Below are 17,026 nucleotides of genomic sequence, written 5' to 3' on the forward strand. Positions count from 1 at the left end.
GAGTGGCTGTGATTATGCCTGGCACGCTGCCTGATGCTGAATATATTTTAATTTTGGCTCCCTGCTCTTTCCTTCCATGTATAACTTTGGGCTTTCCACAGAGTCTTATATGTAATAAGTGCGCAGGGAATCTTCTGGGCCCAATTTCTGCAGAAACTTCTGTTCCAACCTGTACAATTCTTGTCAATCCACACTGCTAAGCTTTCCTCTCTAGATAGAATGCTCAAACCAGTCATGAACCTGATAATATTTTACAGTCATAGTCTCCCTGTTTGTTGGTAGGCATGCCATGTTTCTAAACATAAAGATCTGCTGACATCTGCCAGGGGTAAACTGCAACTTATTCAGGTTGGGAATGAAAATTTATTTGACCCTAACTATGGTAAATAACCCATCCACTCTCGTTCAGACTTCCACTCATCAGGCATTCAGGGCTTGACCTCACTGGTCCAGGGTTTTCTTCCCAACTGTATTCCATCAAAATGTCCCATGTCCCATTTCTTCATGCTCCCTGAAGCTCTAGTTACTCAATTAAACTGATCTTTTCTGAGCTGCTAAAAGGGACATAACAGGAAGACCATTAGACAGAAATCAGAAGACCTGGGTTTACAATATTGATTTTAGCACTATCCAAGAGTATGATTTTAGACAAATACTTCCCTTCTCTGAGCCTCAGTTTCGTCATCCATAAAACTGGAGAGTGGGCTAACACAATCTATAAAGGCTCAAAGTCTCTTCTAGGCTAATAAACTGATTATCCTCCCACTCCACTTCATTCGAACCAGCATTCTCCTCGTGCTAATGCCCAGCTCTTACTCAGGCCAGTGGAAGAAATATTTTTCAGCAGGTGGAATTTTGACCTCTCTCAAATCACCCTGCGAAGGCATTGTTACCTGCTTGGCGTGGCTCAGAGATAAACTCTAGAGCACACCATCTAGCTTGCCACTCAATAGCTAGTCTTCCATCTTTTCCGCCTGCTAATCAAACCCGGTCTGGGAAGGTTTGTGTCCCGGTCTGGGAAGATCCCACATGCCGCTGAGCGGCTGGGCCCGTGAGCCATGGCCGCTGAGCCTGTGTGTCCAGAGCCTGTGCTCTGCGACGGGACAGGCCACAACAGTGAGAGGCCCACGTACCACAAAAAACAAAAATAAAATAAACAAACAAACACATAAATAAATAAAAATAATAAAAAACAAGACAGAGCAAGATGGCAGAGTAGAAGGACGTGCGCTCACTCCCTCTTGCGAGAGCATGGGAATCACAACTAACTGCTGAACAATCATCGACAGGAAGACACTGGAACTCACCAGAAAAGATACCCCACATCCAAAGACAAAGGAGAAGCCACAATGAGACGGTAGGAGGAGCGCAGTCACAATAAAATCAAATCCCATAACTGCTGGGTGGGTGACTCACAAACTGGAGAACACTTATACCACAGAAGTCCACCCACTGGAGTGAAGGTTCTGAGCCCCACGTCAGGCTTCCCAACCTGGGATCTGGCAACGGGAGGAGGAATTCCTAGAGAATTAGACTTTGAAGGCTAGTAGGATTTGATTGCAGGACTTCGACAGGACTGGGGAAACAGACACTCCACTCTTGGAGGGCACAGACAAAGTGTACGCATCGACACCCAGGGGAAGGAGCGGTGACCCCATAGGAAACTGAACCAGACCTACCTGCCAGTGTTAGAGGGACTCCTACAGAGGTGGGGCATGGCTGTGGCTCACCATGAGGTCAAGGACACTGGCAGCAGAAGTTCTGGGAAGTACTCCTTGGCGTGAGCCCTCCCACAGTCTGCCATTAGCCCACCAAAGAGCCTGGGTAGGCTCCACTGTTGGGTCGCCTAAGGCCAAACAATCAACAGGGAGGAAACTCAGTCCCACCAATCAGCCGACAAGTGGATTAAAGTTTTATTGAGCTCTGCCCACCAGAGTAACACCCAGCTCTACCCACCACCAGTCCCTCCCATCAGGAAAGTTGCACAAGCCTCTGAGATAGCCTCATCCACCAGAGGGCAGACAGCAGAAGCAAGAAGAACTACAGTCCTGCAGCCTGTGGAACAAAATCCACATTCACAGAAAGGTAGACAAGATGAAAAGGCAGAGGGCTATGTACCAGATGAAGGAACAAGATAAAACCACAGAAAAATAACTAAATGAAGTGGAGATAGGCAAACTTTCAGAAAAAGAAATCAGAATAATGATAGTGAAGATGATCCAGGACCTTGGAAAAAGAATGGAGGCAAAGATCAAGAAGATGCAAGAAATGTTTAACAAAGACCTAGAAGAATTAAAGAACAAACACCTAGAAGAAGTAAAGAACAAACAAACAGAGATGAACAATACAATAACTGAAGTGAAAAATACATTAGAAGGAATCAGTAGCAGAATAACTGAGGCAGAAAAACAGATAAGTGACCTGTAAGACAAAATGGTGGAATTCACTGCTGCAGAACAGAATAAAGAAAAAAGAATGAAAAGAAATGAAGACAGCCTAAAAGATCTCTGGGACAACATCAATCACAACAACATTCACATTATAGGGGGTCCCAGAAAGAGAATAGAGAGAGAAAGGACCCAAGAAAATATTTGAAGAGATTATAGTCGAAAACTTCCCTAACATGGGAACGGAAATAGCCACCCAAGTCCAGGAAGCCCAGAGAGTCCCAGGCACGATAAACCCAAGGAGAAACATGCCAAGACACACAGTAATCAAACTGACAAAAATTAAAGACAAAGAAAAATTATTGAAAGCAACAAGGGAAAAACAACAAATAACATACAAGGGAACTCCCATAAGGTTAACAGCTGATATCTCAGCAGAAACTCTACAAGCCAGAAGGGAGTAGTATGACATATTTAAAGTGATGAAAGGGAAGAACCTACAACCAAGATTATGCTACCTGGCAAGGATCTCATTCAGATTAGATAGAGAAATCAAAAGCTTTACAGACAAGCAAAGCTAAGGGAATTCAGCACCACCAAACCAGCTCTACAGCAAATGCTAAAGGAACTTCTCTAAGTGGGAAACACAAGAGAAGAAAAGGACCTACAAAAACAAACCCATTACAATTAAGAAAATGGTAATAGGAACATACATATCGATAATTACCTTAAATGTGAATGCATTAAATGCTCCAACCAAAAGACATAGGCTCGCTGAATGGATACAAAAACAAGACCCATATATATGCTGTCTACAAGAGACCCATTTCAGACCTAGGGACACATACAACTGAAAGTGAGGGGATGGAAAAAGATATTCCCTGCAAATGGAAATCAAAAGAAAGGTGGAGTAGCAATACTCATAACATATAAACTAGACTTCAAAATAAAGAATGTTACAAGGGACAAAGAAGGACACTACATAATGATCAAGGGATCAATCCAAAAAGAAGATATAACAATTATAAATATAAATGCACTCAAAAATAGGAGCACCTCAATATATAAGGCAACTGCTAACAGCTATAAAAGAGGAAATCGACAGCAACACAATAATAGTGGGAGACTTTAACACCTCACTTACACCAATGGACAGATCATCCAAACAGAAAATTAATAAGGAAACACAAACTTTAAGTGACACAATAGACCAGATAGATTTAATTGATATTTATAGGACATTCCATCCAAAAACAGCAGATTACACTTTCTTCTCAAGTGCACATGGAACATTCTCCAGGATAGGTCACATCTTGGGTCACAAACCAAGCCTCAGTAAATTTAAGAAAACTGAAATCATATCAAGCATCTTTTCTGACCACAATGCTATGAGACTAGAAATCAATTACAGGGAAAAAAATGTAAAAAATACAAACACATGGAAGCTAAACAATACTTTACTAAATAACCAAGAGATCACTGAAGAAATCAAAGAGGAAATCAAAAAATACCTAGAGACAAATGACAATGAAAACACGATGATCCAAAACCTATGGGATGCAGCAAAAGCAGTTCTAAGAGGGAGGTTTATAGCTATACAAGCCTACCTCAAGAAACAAGAAAATTCTCAAATAAACAATCTAACCTTATGCCTAAACGAACTGGAGAAAGAAGAACAAACAAAACCCAAGGTTAGCAGAAGGAAAGAAATCATAAAGATGAGAGCAGAAATAAATGAAATAGAAACAAAGAAAACAATAGCAAAGATCAACAGAAGTAAAAGCTGGTTCTTTGAGAAGATAAACAAAATTGATAAACCATTACCCAGACTCATCAAGAAAAAGAGGGAGAGGACTCAAATTAATAAAAATAGAAATGAAAAGGAGAAGTTACAACAGACACCGCAGAAATACAAAGCATCCTAAGAGACTACTACAAGCAACTCTATGCCAATAAAATGGACAACCCAGAAGAAATGGACAAATCCTTAGAAAGGTATAACCTTCCAAGACTGAACCAGGAAGAAATAGAAAATATGAACAGATCAATCACAAGGCATGAAATTGAAACTGTGATTAAAAATCTTCCAACAAACGAAAGTCCAGGACCAGATGGCTTCACAGGTGAATTCTATCAAACATTTAGAGAAGAGCTAACACTCATCATTCTGAAACTCTTCCAAAAAACTGAAGGGGAAGGAACACTCCAAAACTCATTCTAGGAGGCCACCATCACCCTGATACCAAAACCAGACAGAGATACTACAAAAAAAGAAAATTACGGTCCAATATCACTGATGAATATAGATGCAAAAATCCTCAACAAAATACTAACAAACCGAATCCAATAAAGAATAAAAGGATCATACACCATGATCAAGTAGGATTTATCGGGAATCAGGATTTATCAGGGCATCATCAGGAAATCTACAAATAACAAATGCTGGAGAGGGTGTGGAGAAAACGGAACCCTCTTGCACTGTTGGTGGGCTTGTAAATTGATATAGCCACTATGGAGAACAGTATGGAGGTTCCTTAAAAAACTAAAAATAGAATTACCATATGACCCAGCAATCCTACTACTGGGCATATACCCAAAGAAAACCATAATTCAAAAAGTCACATGTACCCCAGTGTTCACTGCAGCACTATTTACAATAGCCAGGTCATGGAAGCAACCTAAATACACATCGACAGAAGAATGGATAAAGAAGATGTGGTACATATATACAATGGAATATTACTCAGCCATAAAAAGGAACGAAATTGGGTTATCTGTAGAGACGTGGATGGATCTAGAGACTGTCATACAGAGTGAAGTAAGTCAGAAAAACAAATATCGTATATTAACGCATGTATGTGGAACCTAGAAAACTGGTACAGATGAACTTGTTTGCAGAGCAGAAACTGAGACAGAGATGTAGAGAACAAACGTATGGACACCAAGGGGGAAAGTGGTGGGGGCAGGGGGTGGTTTGATGAATTGAGAGATTGGGATTAACATGAATACACTAATATGTATAAAATGGATAACTAATAAGAACCTGCTGTATAAAAAAATAAATAAAGAAAAGAAAATTTTAAAAATAAAAGAAAAAGAAAAAGAAAAAGAACATTTTTAGATCATTGGCTGTATAAAAACAAGAGACAGGCTGGATTTGAAGTGGGGGCAATCCAACCATTGTAATTCTATTCTTTTCTATTATTTTGACAAATATTCACTCTCTTATTTTCCCTTTCAGCTACAGATTAGATAAAGTTTTGGACACAAACAAAGTAAAAAAAATGTCTACAGAGGGCTTCTGGGAAAGCTGTTTTCTTCTTCTTCCTTTTTATTTATTTGTTTGTTTGTTTGTTTGTTTGGCTGCTCTGCATGCTATGAGGGATCTCAGTTCCCCGACCAGGGACTGAACCCGTGCCCCTGCAATGGAAATGCAGTGTCTTAACCACTGGACCATCAGGGAAGTCCCTGTTGTTGTTTTCTGATAAAAGGAAAACACATAAGAGGAAAGCTACCTGGTGCCTTCTTTTACCCCATCCAGCTGTTTTAAATGTGGACCTGAATCCTGGTCCTGAAGCAGCAATCTTGTGACCATGAGGTCACAAGCCAACATGAGGACAAAACGCCAACAACTTTGGAAGACTTAGCAGAAATACATACAGAGCCTGGGTCCCAGATGATGTTGAGCTCTTGAATAAACCTAGGAACTTTCTACCTCTCATCTTTTGGTTAAATAAGATAGTAAATATTTACACAGTTTAAACCACTGTCAGGTTACTGTCTTTTACAATCCAAAACACTCTTAAAATACTAAAATTAAGAGAAAAATTAATTTTTGAAACTTCAGCCATATTCTAAGGCCCCCACTATGTGCCAAGACCTGGGGTTACAACAGTGAACCACACAACATTCCCGCCCTCATGGGGCCTTCAGTCGAGTGGAAGAGATGACAAGGCACAGACAAGTATTAACATACCAATCAGCCGCTGAGAGGGAGTGGTGGGCCTTCCTAACTCTGGCCTTGGTATCCCTATGGACAAGGTATGAAATCCTCAAAAGTTTTTGAAGCATTACCTTCTGAGAGGCAGAAGAGTGCAAAGACTAACTGCCTAATGTTCAAAGGCAGACATACAGACCTGGGCTGAAATCCTAGCTCTACCACTTACCAGCCGTGTAACTTTGGGCAAATTACGTAACACCTTTGAACCTCAGTTTTCCCATGTATAAAATGAAGCTCATAAGAATAAGTTACCTCCTAGGACCACTGTGATAATTGAATGAGATATTGGAATTAAAGCACTTCTCATTGCTTAACAGATGACAGCCATATATACATATTAACTATAAATATATACATATATACAACTTTGTTTAACAATATATGCTTAGAAGAACAACCAGAAGGAAATACAGAAACATCAAGAGTGGTTACCTCTGGATAGTGGGATAGAGGCAATTATTTTTCTTCCTCATATCTTTTCTCCTACATTTTTCAAATATATACATGCATGACTCGTATAGCCAGTGGGTATATTTCTTTAATGTAGTATTTTTGCGTTTTGAAAGCAAAAACAAAATATGGACTGATAGAAGTCAGGTGGCCCATGTTTTAGATCTAGCACTGGCACCAACATGAGCTCCACATCAACCCTAGATTTGTTCCTGAGGATATTTCTAAATTGCTACACTGGAACCTAAGCAAAGAGTGTAGTCTATTGGGCTGATGAGACTGAAGTCAAAGTTTGTAGATGACAGAGTGGCTAAGATATAAGGAGCAACATTCCAGAGAGAAGAGAAGAAGACAGACATGCCTGCATTCAAACTCCCCTCAAGTCTTTAGCCCATTCCTATGTTGCACATGCAGAGAGTGAGAAACCAAAAAAAACAAAGAGAAAACATCAGCTTAGAGGCTAAAGAGCTAGTCATTGATTAGCTAGGGTGTCAGAAGTTGGAGTTCAAGCTGGGTTAAGGTAGAAGGAACTTGGTAAATACCCAGGGCTTTCAGTTGTGGGCCCAGAAAAGCTATGATCTAGGAGTAAAGACCACACTCTGGTAGTATGGACAAAATTGAAATAGACTGGACTTAAACAAGGCTTGACAGGATCAAGGAGACTTGCTGGTTCTCTATCTGCCTGCTAGAACAAAATTTAACATTCTGTGGAGGATGTTATTAACATCATTCGCCCAAAACCTCTCCAACTTTGCATCCATAATGTCGAGCACTGAATCAAAAACTATAAGGTACAATGAAAAACAAGACCAAAACACTGAAATCCAAGGAAAAAACAGATAATAGAAATAGATCCAGAGATGACTGAGATATTAGAGTTATCAGACAGGGATTTTAAAATAACTATGGTTAATAAGATTAAGGAGATAGAGGAAAGGACATTCAAACTAGAGGAAGTGATGGACAAAACAGACAAAAAGTGTAGAATATCAACTGAGATTTGGAAAAAAAAAAAAGAATCAACTGAGCATCTACCATAAAAGAAAGAATACAATATCTGAAATTAAGATAACTTGAGTAGGGGACTTCCCTGGTGGTCCAGTGGCTAGGACTCCAAGCTCCTAATGCAGAGGGCCCGGGTTTGATCTGTGGTCAGGGAACTAGATACCATGTGCCACAATTAAGAGTTCACATGCCACAACTAAAGATCCCTCATGCTGCAACTAAAAGATCCTGCATGCCACAACTAAAAAAAGATCCCTCATGCCACAACGAAGATCCCACATGCCACAACTAAGACCCAGTGCAGCCAAATAAATAGATAAATAAATGAATGAATGAATGAATAAATGAAAATAGGCCACAAAACGATAAAAAAAAAAAAGATAACTTGGATGGGCTTAATAGCAGACTCTAGACATGATAGAAAATGGGAATTGAGAACTGAAAATGATGTCAACAGGAAACATCAAACTGAAGAATGAAGAGAGAAAAATGGACAAACCAGAGCAGAGCGTTAAGAAACATATGGGGTACAGTCAAAGGTCTAGTATTCATGTAACTGGAATTCAGGAGATAAGGGAGAATGGGGCAGAAAAGATATTTGAAGAGACAATGGTGAACAATTTTACAAATTTCATGAATGACAACCCACAGATGCTAGAAGCTCAGTGAACCCCAAGAAGGAAAAATATAAGAAAACCATATTTATGTACATCACAGTCAAACTGCTGTAAACTGAAGAGAAAGAAAAAAACCTTCTGCCTGAGACAAAAAGAAATTGTATTCAAAGGAGTAAAAATAAGTCTGATGACTAACTTTTTTTAGAAGCCAGAAGGCAATGCAATAAAAAATTTAAAGGGTTGAAAGGAAAAAAATCTTACCAGACTAGAATTCTATATCCAGCAAAAACGTCCTTCAAAAATGTAGGTGAAATAATAATGTTTTTCATGATCTACACTACTCTATACTGCACTACCAGAAATAGTAAAGGAGTTTCTTTGGGTTAAAGAAATAATGATCCCAGATGGAAGCATGGACTTGCTGACAAGAATGATGAGCCCTGGAAAGGGCAAATATGTGAATAAATATATTCACATATTAAAATATGTGAATGACATATTTAAAACAATAATAATAATAATGTCTTATAGGGCTTATAACATATGTAGATGTAAAATACATTAAAGCAATAGCACAGAGGGTGGGAAAGCGGTAAATGAGGTTAAACTATGAGAGCGTTCGCACACTGTATTTGAAGTGGGGGAAGGATTAACGTGAGGCAGACGTGAAAGGAAGGGTACATAGTGCAATCCCTGAAACACTCTAAAAGAATATCTAATTGGAAAGCTAGCAGAGAAAAACATTAAAAATATTTAATTGCATTAATCCTTCCCAAAAAAGGAACAGGGAGGAATAAAAATTAAATATAGTACCAAGTTTGTTGATTTAAGCCCAACAATGTAACTAACTATATTAAATTTAAATGATCTAAATATTCCAATTAAAGATAAAGATTATCTGACTGGCTTTTTAAAACTATATAAAAAATCTTAATATTGAATTCAGAAAGGTTGAAAATTAAAAGACAAAGATACACTATAACAACCTCAATAAAAAAGAAAGCTAGGGTTTCCCTGGTGGCGCAGCGGTTGAGAGTCCACCTGCTGATGCAGGGGACACGGGTTCATGCCCCAGTCCGGGAAGATCCCACATGCCGCGGAGCGGCTAGGCCCGTGAGCCATCCTGTGCTCTGCAACGGGAGAGGCCACAACAGTGAGAGGCCCACGTACCGCAAAAACAAACAAACAAACAAACAAAAACAAAGCTGGTGTAGTTATATTAACATCAGACAAAATAGACTTGAAAAAAGTATTACTAGAAATAAGGAGGGATATCTAATAATGATAAAAAGGATCATTTCAACAAGAGGACACAACAATACTAAATTTCTAAGAAATTAACACTTCAAAACACGTAAACCAGGAATTAACAAAACTGAGGAGATAGATAACCACAATATAACACTTCTTTCAGTACCTTATAGACAACAACAAAATCCATAAGGATTTGGCACATCTGAATAACATGATTAACCAACCTGACCTAATTGACAGTTACAGAACATTCCATCCAAAACCAGCAGAATACACATTCTTTACAAGCACACATGAGCATTTGCCCAATAGACCATATGTTTGGACAAAAAAGCAAGTCTCACTAATTTTAAATATTGAAGTCTTACAGAATATGTTCTCTGACCACAGTGGATTATAATAGAAATCAGTAACAGAAAGGCAACTAGGAAATCCCCAAGGTTTTAGAAATTAAGCAATAGATTTCTAAATGAATCATAGGTAAAAGAAGAAATCGCAATAGGAATTAGAAAATAAGTTTGACTGTATGGTCATTAAAGTATGACACCAGAAGAATTATGTGATACAGTTAAGTAGTACTTAGAGGAAATTTTATAACTGTAAATGCCTATCTTAGAAAAGGTTGAAAATCAATGATCTAGGTGTCTATTTCACAATAGAAAAAGACAAAAAATTAAACTCAAAGAAAGTATAAGGAAGGAAAAACTAGAGAAAAGAGCAAAAGTAAATGAAATTTTTAAAAGATGTTAATTGAGAAAAAAAAAAGCCAAAAGTTGGATACCTGAAAAGACTAATACAACTGATAAACTCTGGCAAAACTGATCAAGAAAAATAGAGAAAACATATCAGAAATGAAAGGAGGACATTATTGTAGATGCTAAAAACACAACAAAAAGTAATAAAAGGAAAGTTTAAACAATATCATGTAAATAAATTTGAAAATTTAGATGAAATGAATTCCTTAAAAATAACAATTTCCTTAAAGTAACAAAACAAGAAATAGAAAAGTATGAATAATTCTATTGCTATTTTAAAAACTGAATCCATCATTAAAAACTTTCCCTCAAGAAAAACTCCAAACCCAGATGACTTCAGTGTTAAGTTTTTCCTAATATTTAAGAAATATATGAAGCCAATCTTACACAAACTTTTCAAAAGAACAGAAAAAAAAAGAAAGTTTCCACATCTTTTTATAAGGACTATATAATCTTGATGCCAAAACCTGACGAGGATAAAAGGAAAATCATTGGTCAATAAATCTAATAAACAGAGATGTCAAAATTCTTAACAAAATAGTAGTCGATCTAACCTAGAAAAATACAAAAACTTAAACTTTTGACCAAGTGCAGTGTCTTCTAGGAATGCAAGATTGGTTTAACATTCGAAAATTTAATCAATGTAATTCACGACATTAACAGAATAAAGGAGAAAAACATATGATCAGCTCATATGTTCAGCTCAGTAAACCATTTGATAAAGTTCAAAACCCATTTAAGAAAAGTCTCTCAGCAAACCAGGGATTCAATAATGATACCTACAAGAAGTTCATAACAACCATCATGCTTAGTGGTGAAACATTAAATGTTTTCCCCTAGGTAAGGAACAAGGCAAGAATGTCTGCTCTCACCACTTCAACTCAACATTGCAGTAGAGGTCCCAGCAGGTGCACTAAGGCACAGAAAAGAAATAAAAATATAAAAACTATAAAAGAAAATGCAAACCTATCATTATCCGGTGACATGATTATGTTCATAGTAAACTCATAAATAATAAGTAAATTTAGCAAAGTGCCTGGTTACAGTCATTATCTAAAAAATAAATTGCATCTTCATATACTAGCAACTGACAATTAGAAAACATTTAAAAATAATACTACTTACAATAGTACTGAAAAATATCAATTACCTAGGAATAAATCTAATGAGAGATGTGCAAAATCTCTACACTGAAATCTGCAAAACAGTGTTGAGAGAACCTAAAGGCCATCTAACACATGGAGGTTTAAAGCACATACACAGATTAGAAATTTGATGTCCACAAGATGTTATTCTTCTGAAATTAACTGGATACCATGTAATCCCAATCAAAATCCTAGCAGATTTTTTTGTGCATGTGAAAATAGATAAGCTGATTCTAAAATCTATATAGAAATATTAAGAACTTAACCAAAACCATCTTGAAAAAGAGGTCTTATGCCACCATGTATTACAATGTACCATAAAAGGTACAGTAATAAAGATTATTGTACTGGCTCTAAAACAGACAAGCAGATCAATGATTCAGAATAAAGATCAAGACATAGATCCACATGTATATGATCTCCTGACTTATGACCAGTGAGTAAAGGACAGTCTTTTCAGAAAAAATGGTGCTCTATCAGTCAAAATTAAAAATAAAAAAAGAATTTTGACTCCTCCCTCACACCATTTACAAAAATTCCAGATGTCTGTTGATAGAAAAGTATAAGGTAAAATAATAAAAATTCTAGATAATAACATGAAGAAAACCTTCATGACCTTAGGTAGGCAAAAATTTCTGAATATGACACAAAAGCACTAACTATAAAAGAAAAACACTGATAAACTGGGTTTTATTAGAAGTAAGAACTTCTGTTCATCAAAAGATACCACTAAAAGAATGAAAAGGCATACCACAAACTTCAATACTTTTATCTGACAAATATCTCCTATTCAAAATATAAAAACAACTCTTAGAAATCATTAAGGGAAAGACAAATAGCACACTCAAAAAACAACAACAAACAACAACAAAACCTGACAAGTAAAATCCTGAACAGGTAGTTCAAAAAAGAGGATGTCCACAAGAATATTCAGAGCACCAATCCTCCTCAAACTCCTAAAAATGGAAGAGGAGTGAACACTTCCAAATTCATTCTACAAGCCCAGTATTACCCTGATACCAAAGCCAGATGAAGACACTATAAGAAAACTACAGATCAATATCCTTTATGTACAGTGATGCAAAAATCCCCAAGAAAATGCTAGTTAACATAATTCAACAGTGTATTAAAAGGATTATACACTATGACCAAGTGGGATTATTACTTGAATGCTAGGATAGTTCAACATACAAAACGCAATCCATATAATAAACCACATTAACAGAACAACCACATGATCATCTCAATTGATGCAGAAATAGCATTTGATAAAATTCAAAATCTTTTCATGATAAAAATACTCAACAAAATAGGAAGAGAAGAAAACTATTTTAACAGAGTAAAGCCTATATGAAAAACCCACAGCAAACATCATACTCGGTGGAAAGACTACAAGCTTTTCCTCTAAGATGAGGAACACTTTTGCCATTCTTATTCAACATACTACCAGAAGAAGAACACACACACACTGCTAGAACTAATAATGAATTGAGCAAAGTTGCAAGATACAGAATCAACATACAAAGTCCGCTGCATTTTTCTGCACTACCAATGAACAATACAAAAAGGAAATTAAGAAAACAACTCTAGGGACTTCCCTGGTGGTCCACAGGTAAAGAATCCGCCTTCCAATGCAGGGGACGTGGGTTCAATCCCTGGTCGGTGAACTAAGATCCCACACGCCGGGGGGCAACAAAGCCCGAGTGCCACAACTATTGAGCTCACGCGCCTCAACTAGAGAGCCCACATGCCACAAACTACAGAGCCTACATGCTCTGGAGCCCATGCCACAACTAGAGAAGAGAAAACCCGCACTCCACAAGTAGAGAGAAGCCTGCGCACTGCAACGAAGAGCCCGCGTGCCACAGCAAAGACCCGACACAGCCAAATAAATAAATATTTAAAAAAAGAAAGAAAACAATTCTGTTTACAATAGCACCAAAAGGAATAAAATACTTAGAAATAAACTTAACCAAGGAAGCAAAAGGCTTGTACACTGAAACTATAAAACATTGCTGAAAGAATTAAAGAAGACATCAGTAAATGTGAAGACATCCTGTGTTTATGGACTGGAAGACTTAATATTGTTAAGATGTCAATACTATCCAAAGAGATCTATAGATTCGATGCAATCCCTAGAAAAATCTTAACAACACTTTTTTGCAGAAATAGAAAAATCCATCCTAAAATTCATATGGAATCTCAAGGGACTCCGAATAGCCAAAACAATCTTGAAAAAGAACAACATTAAAGATCTCACATTTCCTGATTTCAAAACTCAGTACAAAGCTACAGTAATTAAAACAGTGTGATACTGGCATAGAGACAGACATATAGACCAATGAACAGAATAGAGAGTCCAGATACATACACAGTCAAATGACTTTTGACAAGGGTGTCAACATTCAATGGGGAAAGCACAGTCTTTTCAACAAATGGTGTTGGGAAAAATGGATATCCACAAACAAAAGAATGAATGTGAATCCTTACCTTACACCATGTATAAAAATTAACTCAAAATGGATCAAAGAACTAAACATAAGAGCTAAAACTATAAAACTTTTGAAAGAAAACATAGAGGAAAACCTTCATGACATTGGATTTGGCAATGATTTCTTGGATATGACACCAAAGCACAGGCAACAAAAGAAAAAATAAATAAATTAGACTACATCAAAATTGAAAACTTCTGTGCATCAAAGAACACAATCAACAGAGTAAAAGGCAATCCACAGAATGAGAGAAAAATATATGCACAACATATATCTGATAAGGGGTTAATATGCAAAATATATAAAGAACTACAATTTACCAAGAAAAAAGAAACAATCTGATTTAAAAGCAGTCAAAAGACTTGAATAGACATTTCTAAAAAGAATATATACAAATAATCAATAAGCACATGAAAAGATGTTCAACATCACTAATCATTAGGGAAATTCCTACAATTCAAAAACAAAAATAAACAATTTGATTAACAAATGGTCAAAAGACTTGAATAGGCATTCCTCCAAAGTCTATATACAAATGGTCAATAAGCTCATGAAAAGATGCTCAACATCACTAATCATTAGGGAAATACAAATCAAAACCACAATTAGATACTACCTTATACACTGGAATGACTATTACAAAAAAACCCCCAGAAAAACAGAAAATAACAAGTATTGGCAAGGATGTCGAGAAATTGGAACTCTAGCACATTGCTCGTGAGAATGTAAAATAGTGCAGCCACCATGAAAATATGGCAGTTCCTCAAAGTATTAAACATAGAATTACCACATGATCCAGCAATTCCACATCTGGTTATATATCCAAAAGAACTGAAAGCAGAAATCGACCAGATATTTGTATGCCCATGTTTATAGCAACATTATTCACAATAGCCAAAAGGTAGAAACAGCCCAAATGTCCATCAGTGGATGAAAAGATAAACAAAATGTGGTATATACATATGAGCGAGTGTCATTCAACCTTAAAAAGGAAGGAAATTCTGATACATGCTACAACATGGATGAACCCTGAGGACATTAAGCTAAATGAAATTAGCCAGTCACAAAAGGACAAATACTATGTGATTCCACTTAAGTGAGATCCTTACAGTAGTCAAATTCATAGAGGCAGAAAGTAGAAGAGTAGTTGCTAGGGACTAGGGGGAAAGGGGAATGGAGAGTTGTTGTTTAATGGGTATAGAATTTTAGTTTGGGAGATGTAAAAAGTTCTGGAGGTGGATGGTGGTGATGGTTGCAAAACAAGGGGAATGTGGGCTTCCCTGGTGGCGCAGTGGTTGAGAGTCCGCCTGCCAATGCAGGGGACGTGGGTTTGTGCCCCGGTCCAGGAGGATCCCACATGCCATGAAGTGGCTGGGCCTGTGAGCCATGGCCGCTGAGCCTGCGCGTCCGGAGCCTGTGTTCCACGATGGGAGAGGCCACAACAGTGAGAGGCCCACGTACCACAAGAAAAAAAAAAAAAAACAAGGGGAATGTACTGGATGCCACTGAACTATATACTTAACACAGTTAAAATGATACATTTTATGTTAGGTATATTCCACCACAATAAAATACACTTAAAAAAAGAATGTTCAGAGATGCTTAAGAAACAGTCAAAAACTTGAAACAATTTAAATATCCATCAACGTTTACACTGATATGTATATTGTGATATATACATACAGTGGAGTACTATGCAGCAATGAAAAAGAAAAACTACTGTGACATACAACAGTATGGCTAAATCTTCCACGAAGATTCCCTGAATCTTCGAGAAAATTGAACTAAGGAGATGCTCTTTACCAACCAAGAGAGACACTGTCCCTGCTGGAAATGACTTTTATAATAAGCTGCCCCCTTTTTGCAGGGCTTTAGGAGCAAATACAAGTCCCAAGTAGGCTTCTGCTCTTAATATAAGGCACCCACAGCCCCAGTCTGACATAACACAGGGAAAGGTGTAAACAGAGCAGTTTGTATCTTTCCATTAATACCAATTCTCTAGCCCAAGATCCAGGAGAAACTGTTACTTTCAAACACCAAGGACATTCGTGACCCTAAAACAACAGTCCCATGACACACTTTAAACCCACATCTACATGGAATGGCTTTCCCATTCAAGGTCCACATTTTCCCACTGGAGCATCACTGAGATGGGGTCATTAGGGACTCAGACAATAAAAATGTGTAAACGCCAAGTTTTTGCCATGGCCTCAGTTTCCACGTTCACCTGACTGCATTGCACTCCTTACTGCAGGATATTACAGGGAGGGCCTGGGGTATTTCATAAATGGCTGGAGAGCCTCTTGTTTCAGGTAACTTGCCCCAGTCTAGCATTCTAGAAGCACCATTCCTCATCAGGACACAGTCCGCATCCAGGACACCGTGGAAGAATGAGTTTCAAGCACTTACTTTCATCATTAGAAACATTCCCCAGAGATGTGTGGCTAGAATAACGTTTGTTTTCACTTTCATTGAGACATCTTTCAATCCAGCTCTCTAAAAATGAAAAGAAAGAAAATCATGTTGTTGGTGTCTGTGAAGAGAAGAGAACATCATCAATGCGCTAGATTTAAATGCCCATCAACTTTCATCTGAGATCTGCCCAGACTGGCATTGGATTTGACAGGAAGCCCCGCATGCACCATTGCTGATGAGACTTGGCTGAGTAGTTTGGAGGCAAAATGGTAATTTGAAGCCCCACTTGAGTATTTCTTGGACAAATTCTACTAATTCTGGAGTATTCATAGCCCAATAGTACCAACTGAGGACTATGTTTTTTCAAAAAAAGATACATTCCTGAGAACTAGATTGTAAAACAAAATTTGGGTCAACTGAATCACTAGTGGTGGTTTGGAGGCTTGTAAATTAGCAGCAGAACCCTTTCTTCAAAAGAAAACAAAAAAGAAAAGCAGATACAACCC

At 37.5% G+C, this 17,026-nt stretch overlaps 1 protein-coding gene across 1 annotated transcript in view; it reads right to left on the bottom strand.

Annotated features, from left to right (window-relative positions):
• Positions 1-17,026, bottom strand: part of RFX4 (regulatory factor X4) — a 170,249-nt gene that overhangs the window by 127,815 nt on the left and 25,408 nt on the right. Inside the window, exon 2 of the mRNA XM_060112612.1 lies at positions 16,515-16,601. Within this exon, the coding sequence (XP_059968595.1) occupies positions 16,515-16,601 (87 nt within the window). The remainder of the gene's footprint in view (positions 1-16,514; positions 16,602-17,026) is intronic.

Source organism: Mesoplodon densirostris, chromosome 11 (assembly GCF_025265405.1).
Source record: "Mesoplodon densirostris isolate mMesDen1 chromosome 11, mMesDen1 primary haplotype, whole genome shotgun sequence".
Taxonomy (NCBI): domain Eukaryota; kingdom Metazoa; phylum Chordata; class Mammalia; order Artiodactyla; family Ziphiidae; genus Mesoplodon; species Mesoplodon densirostris.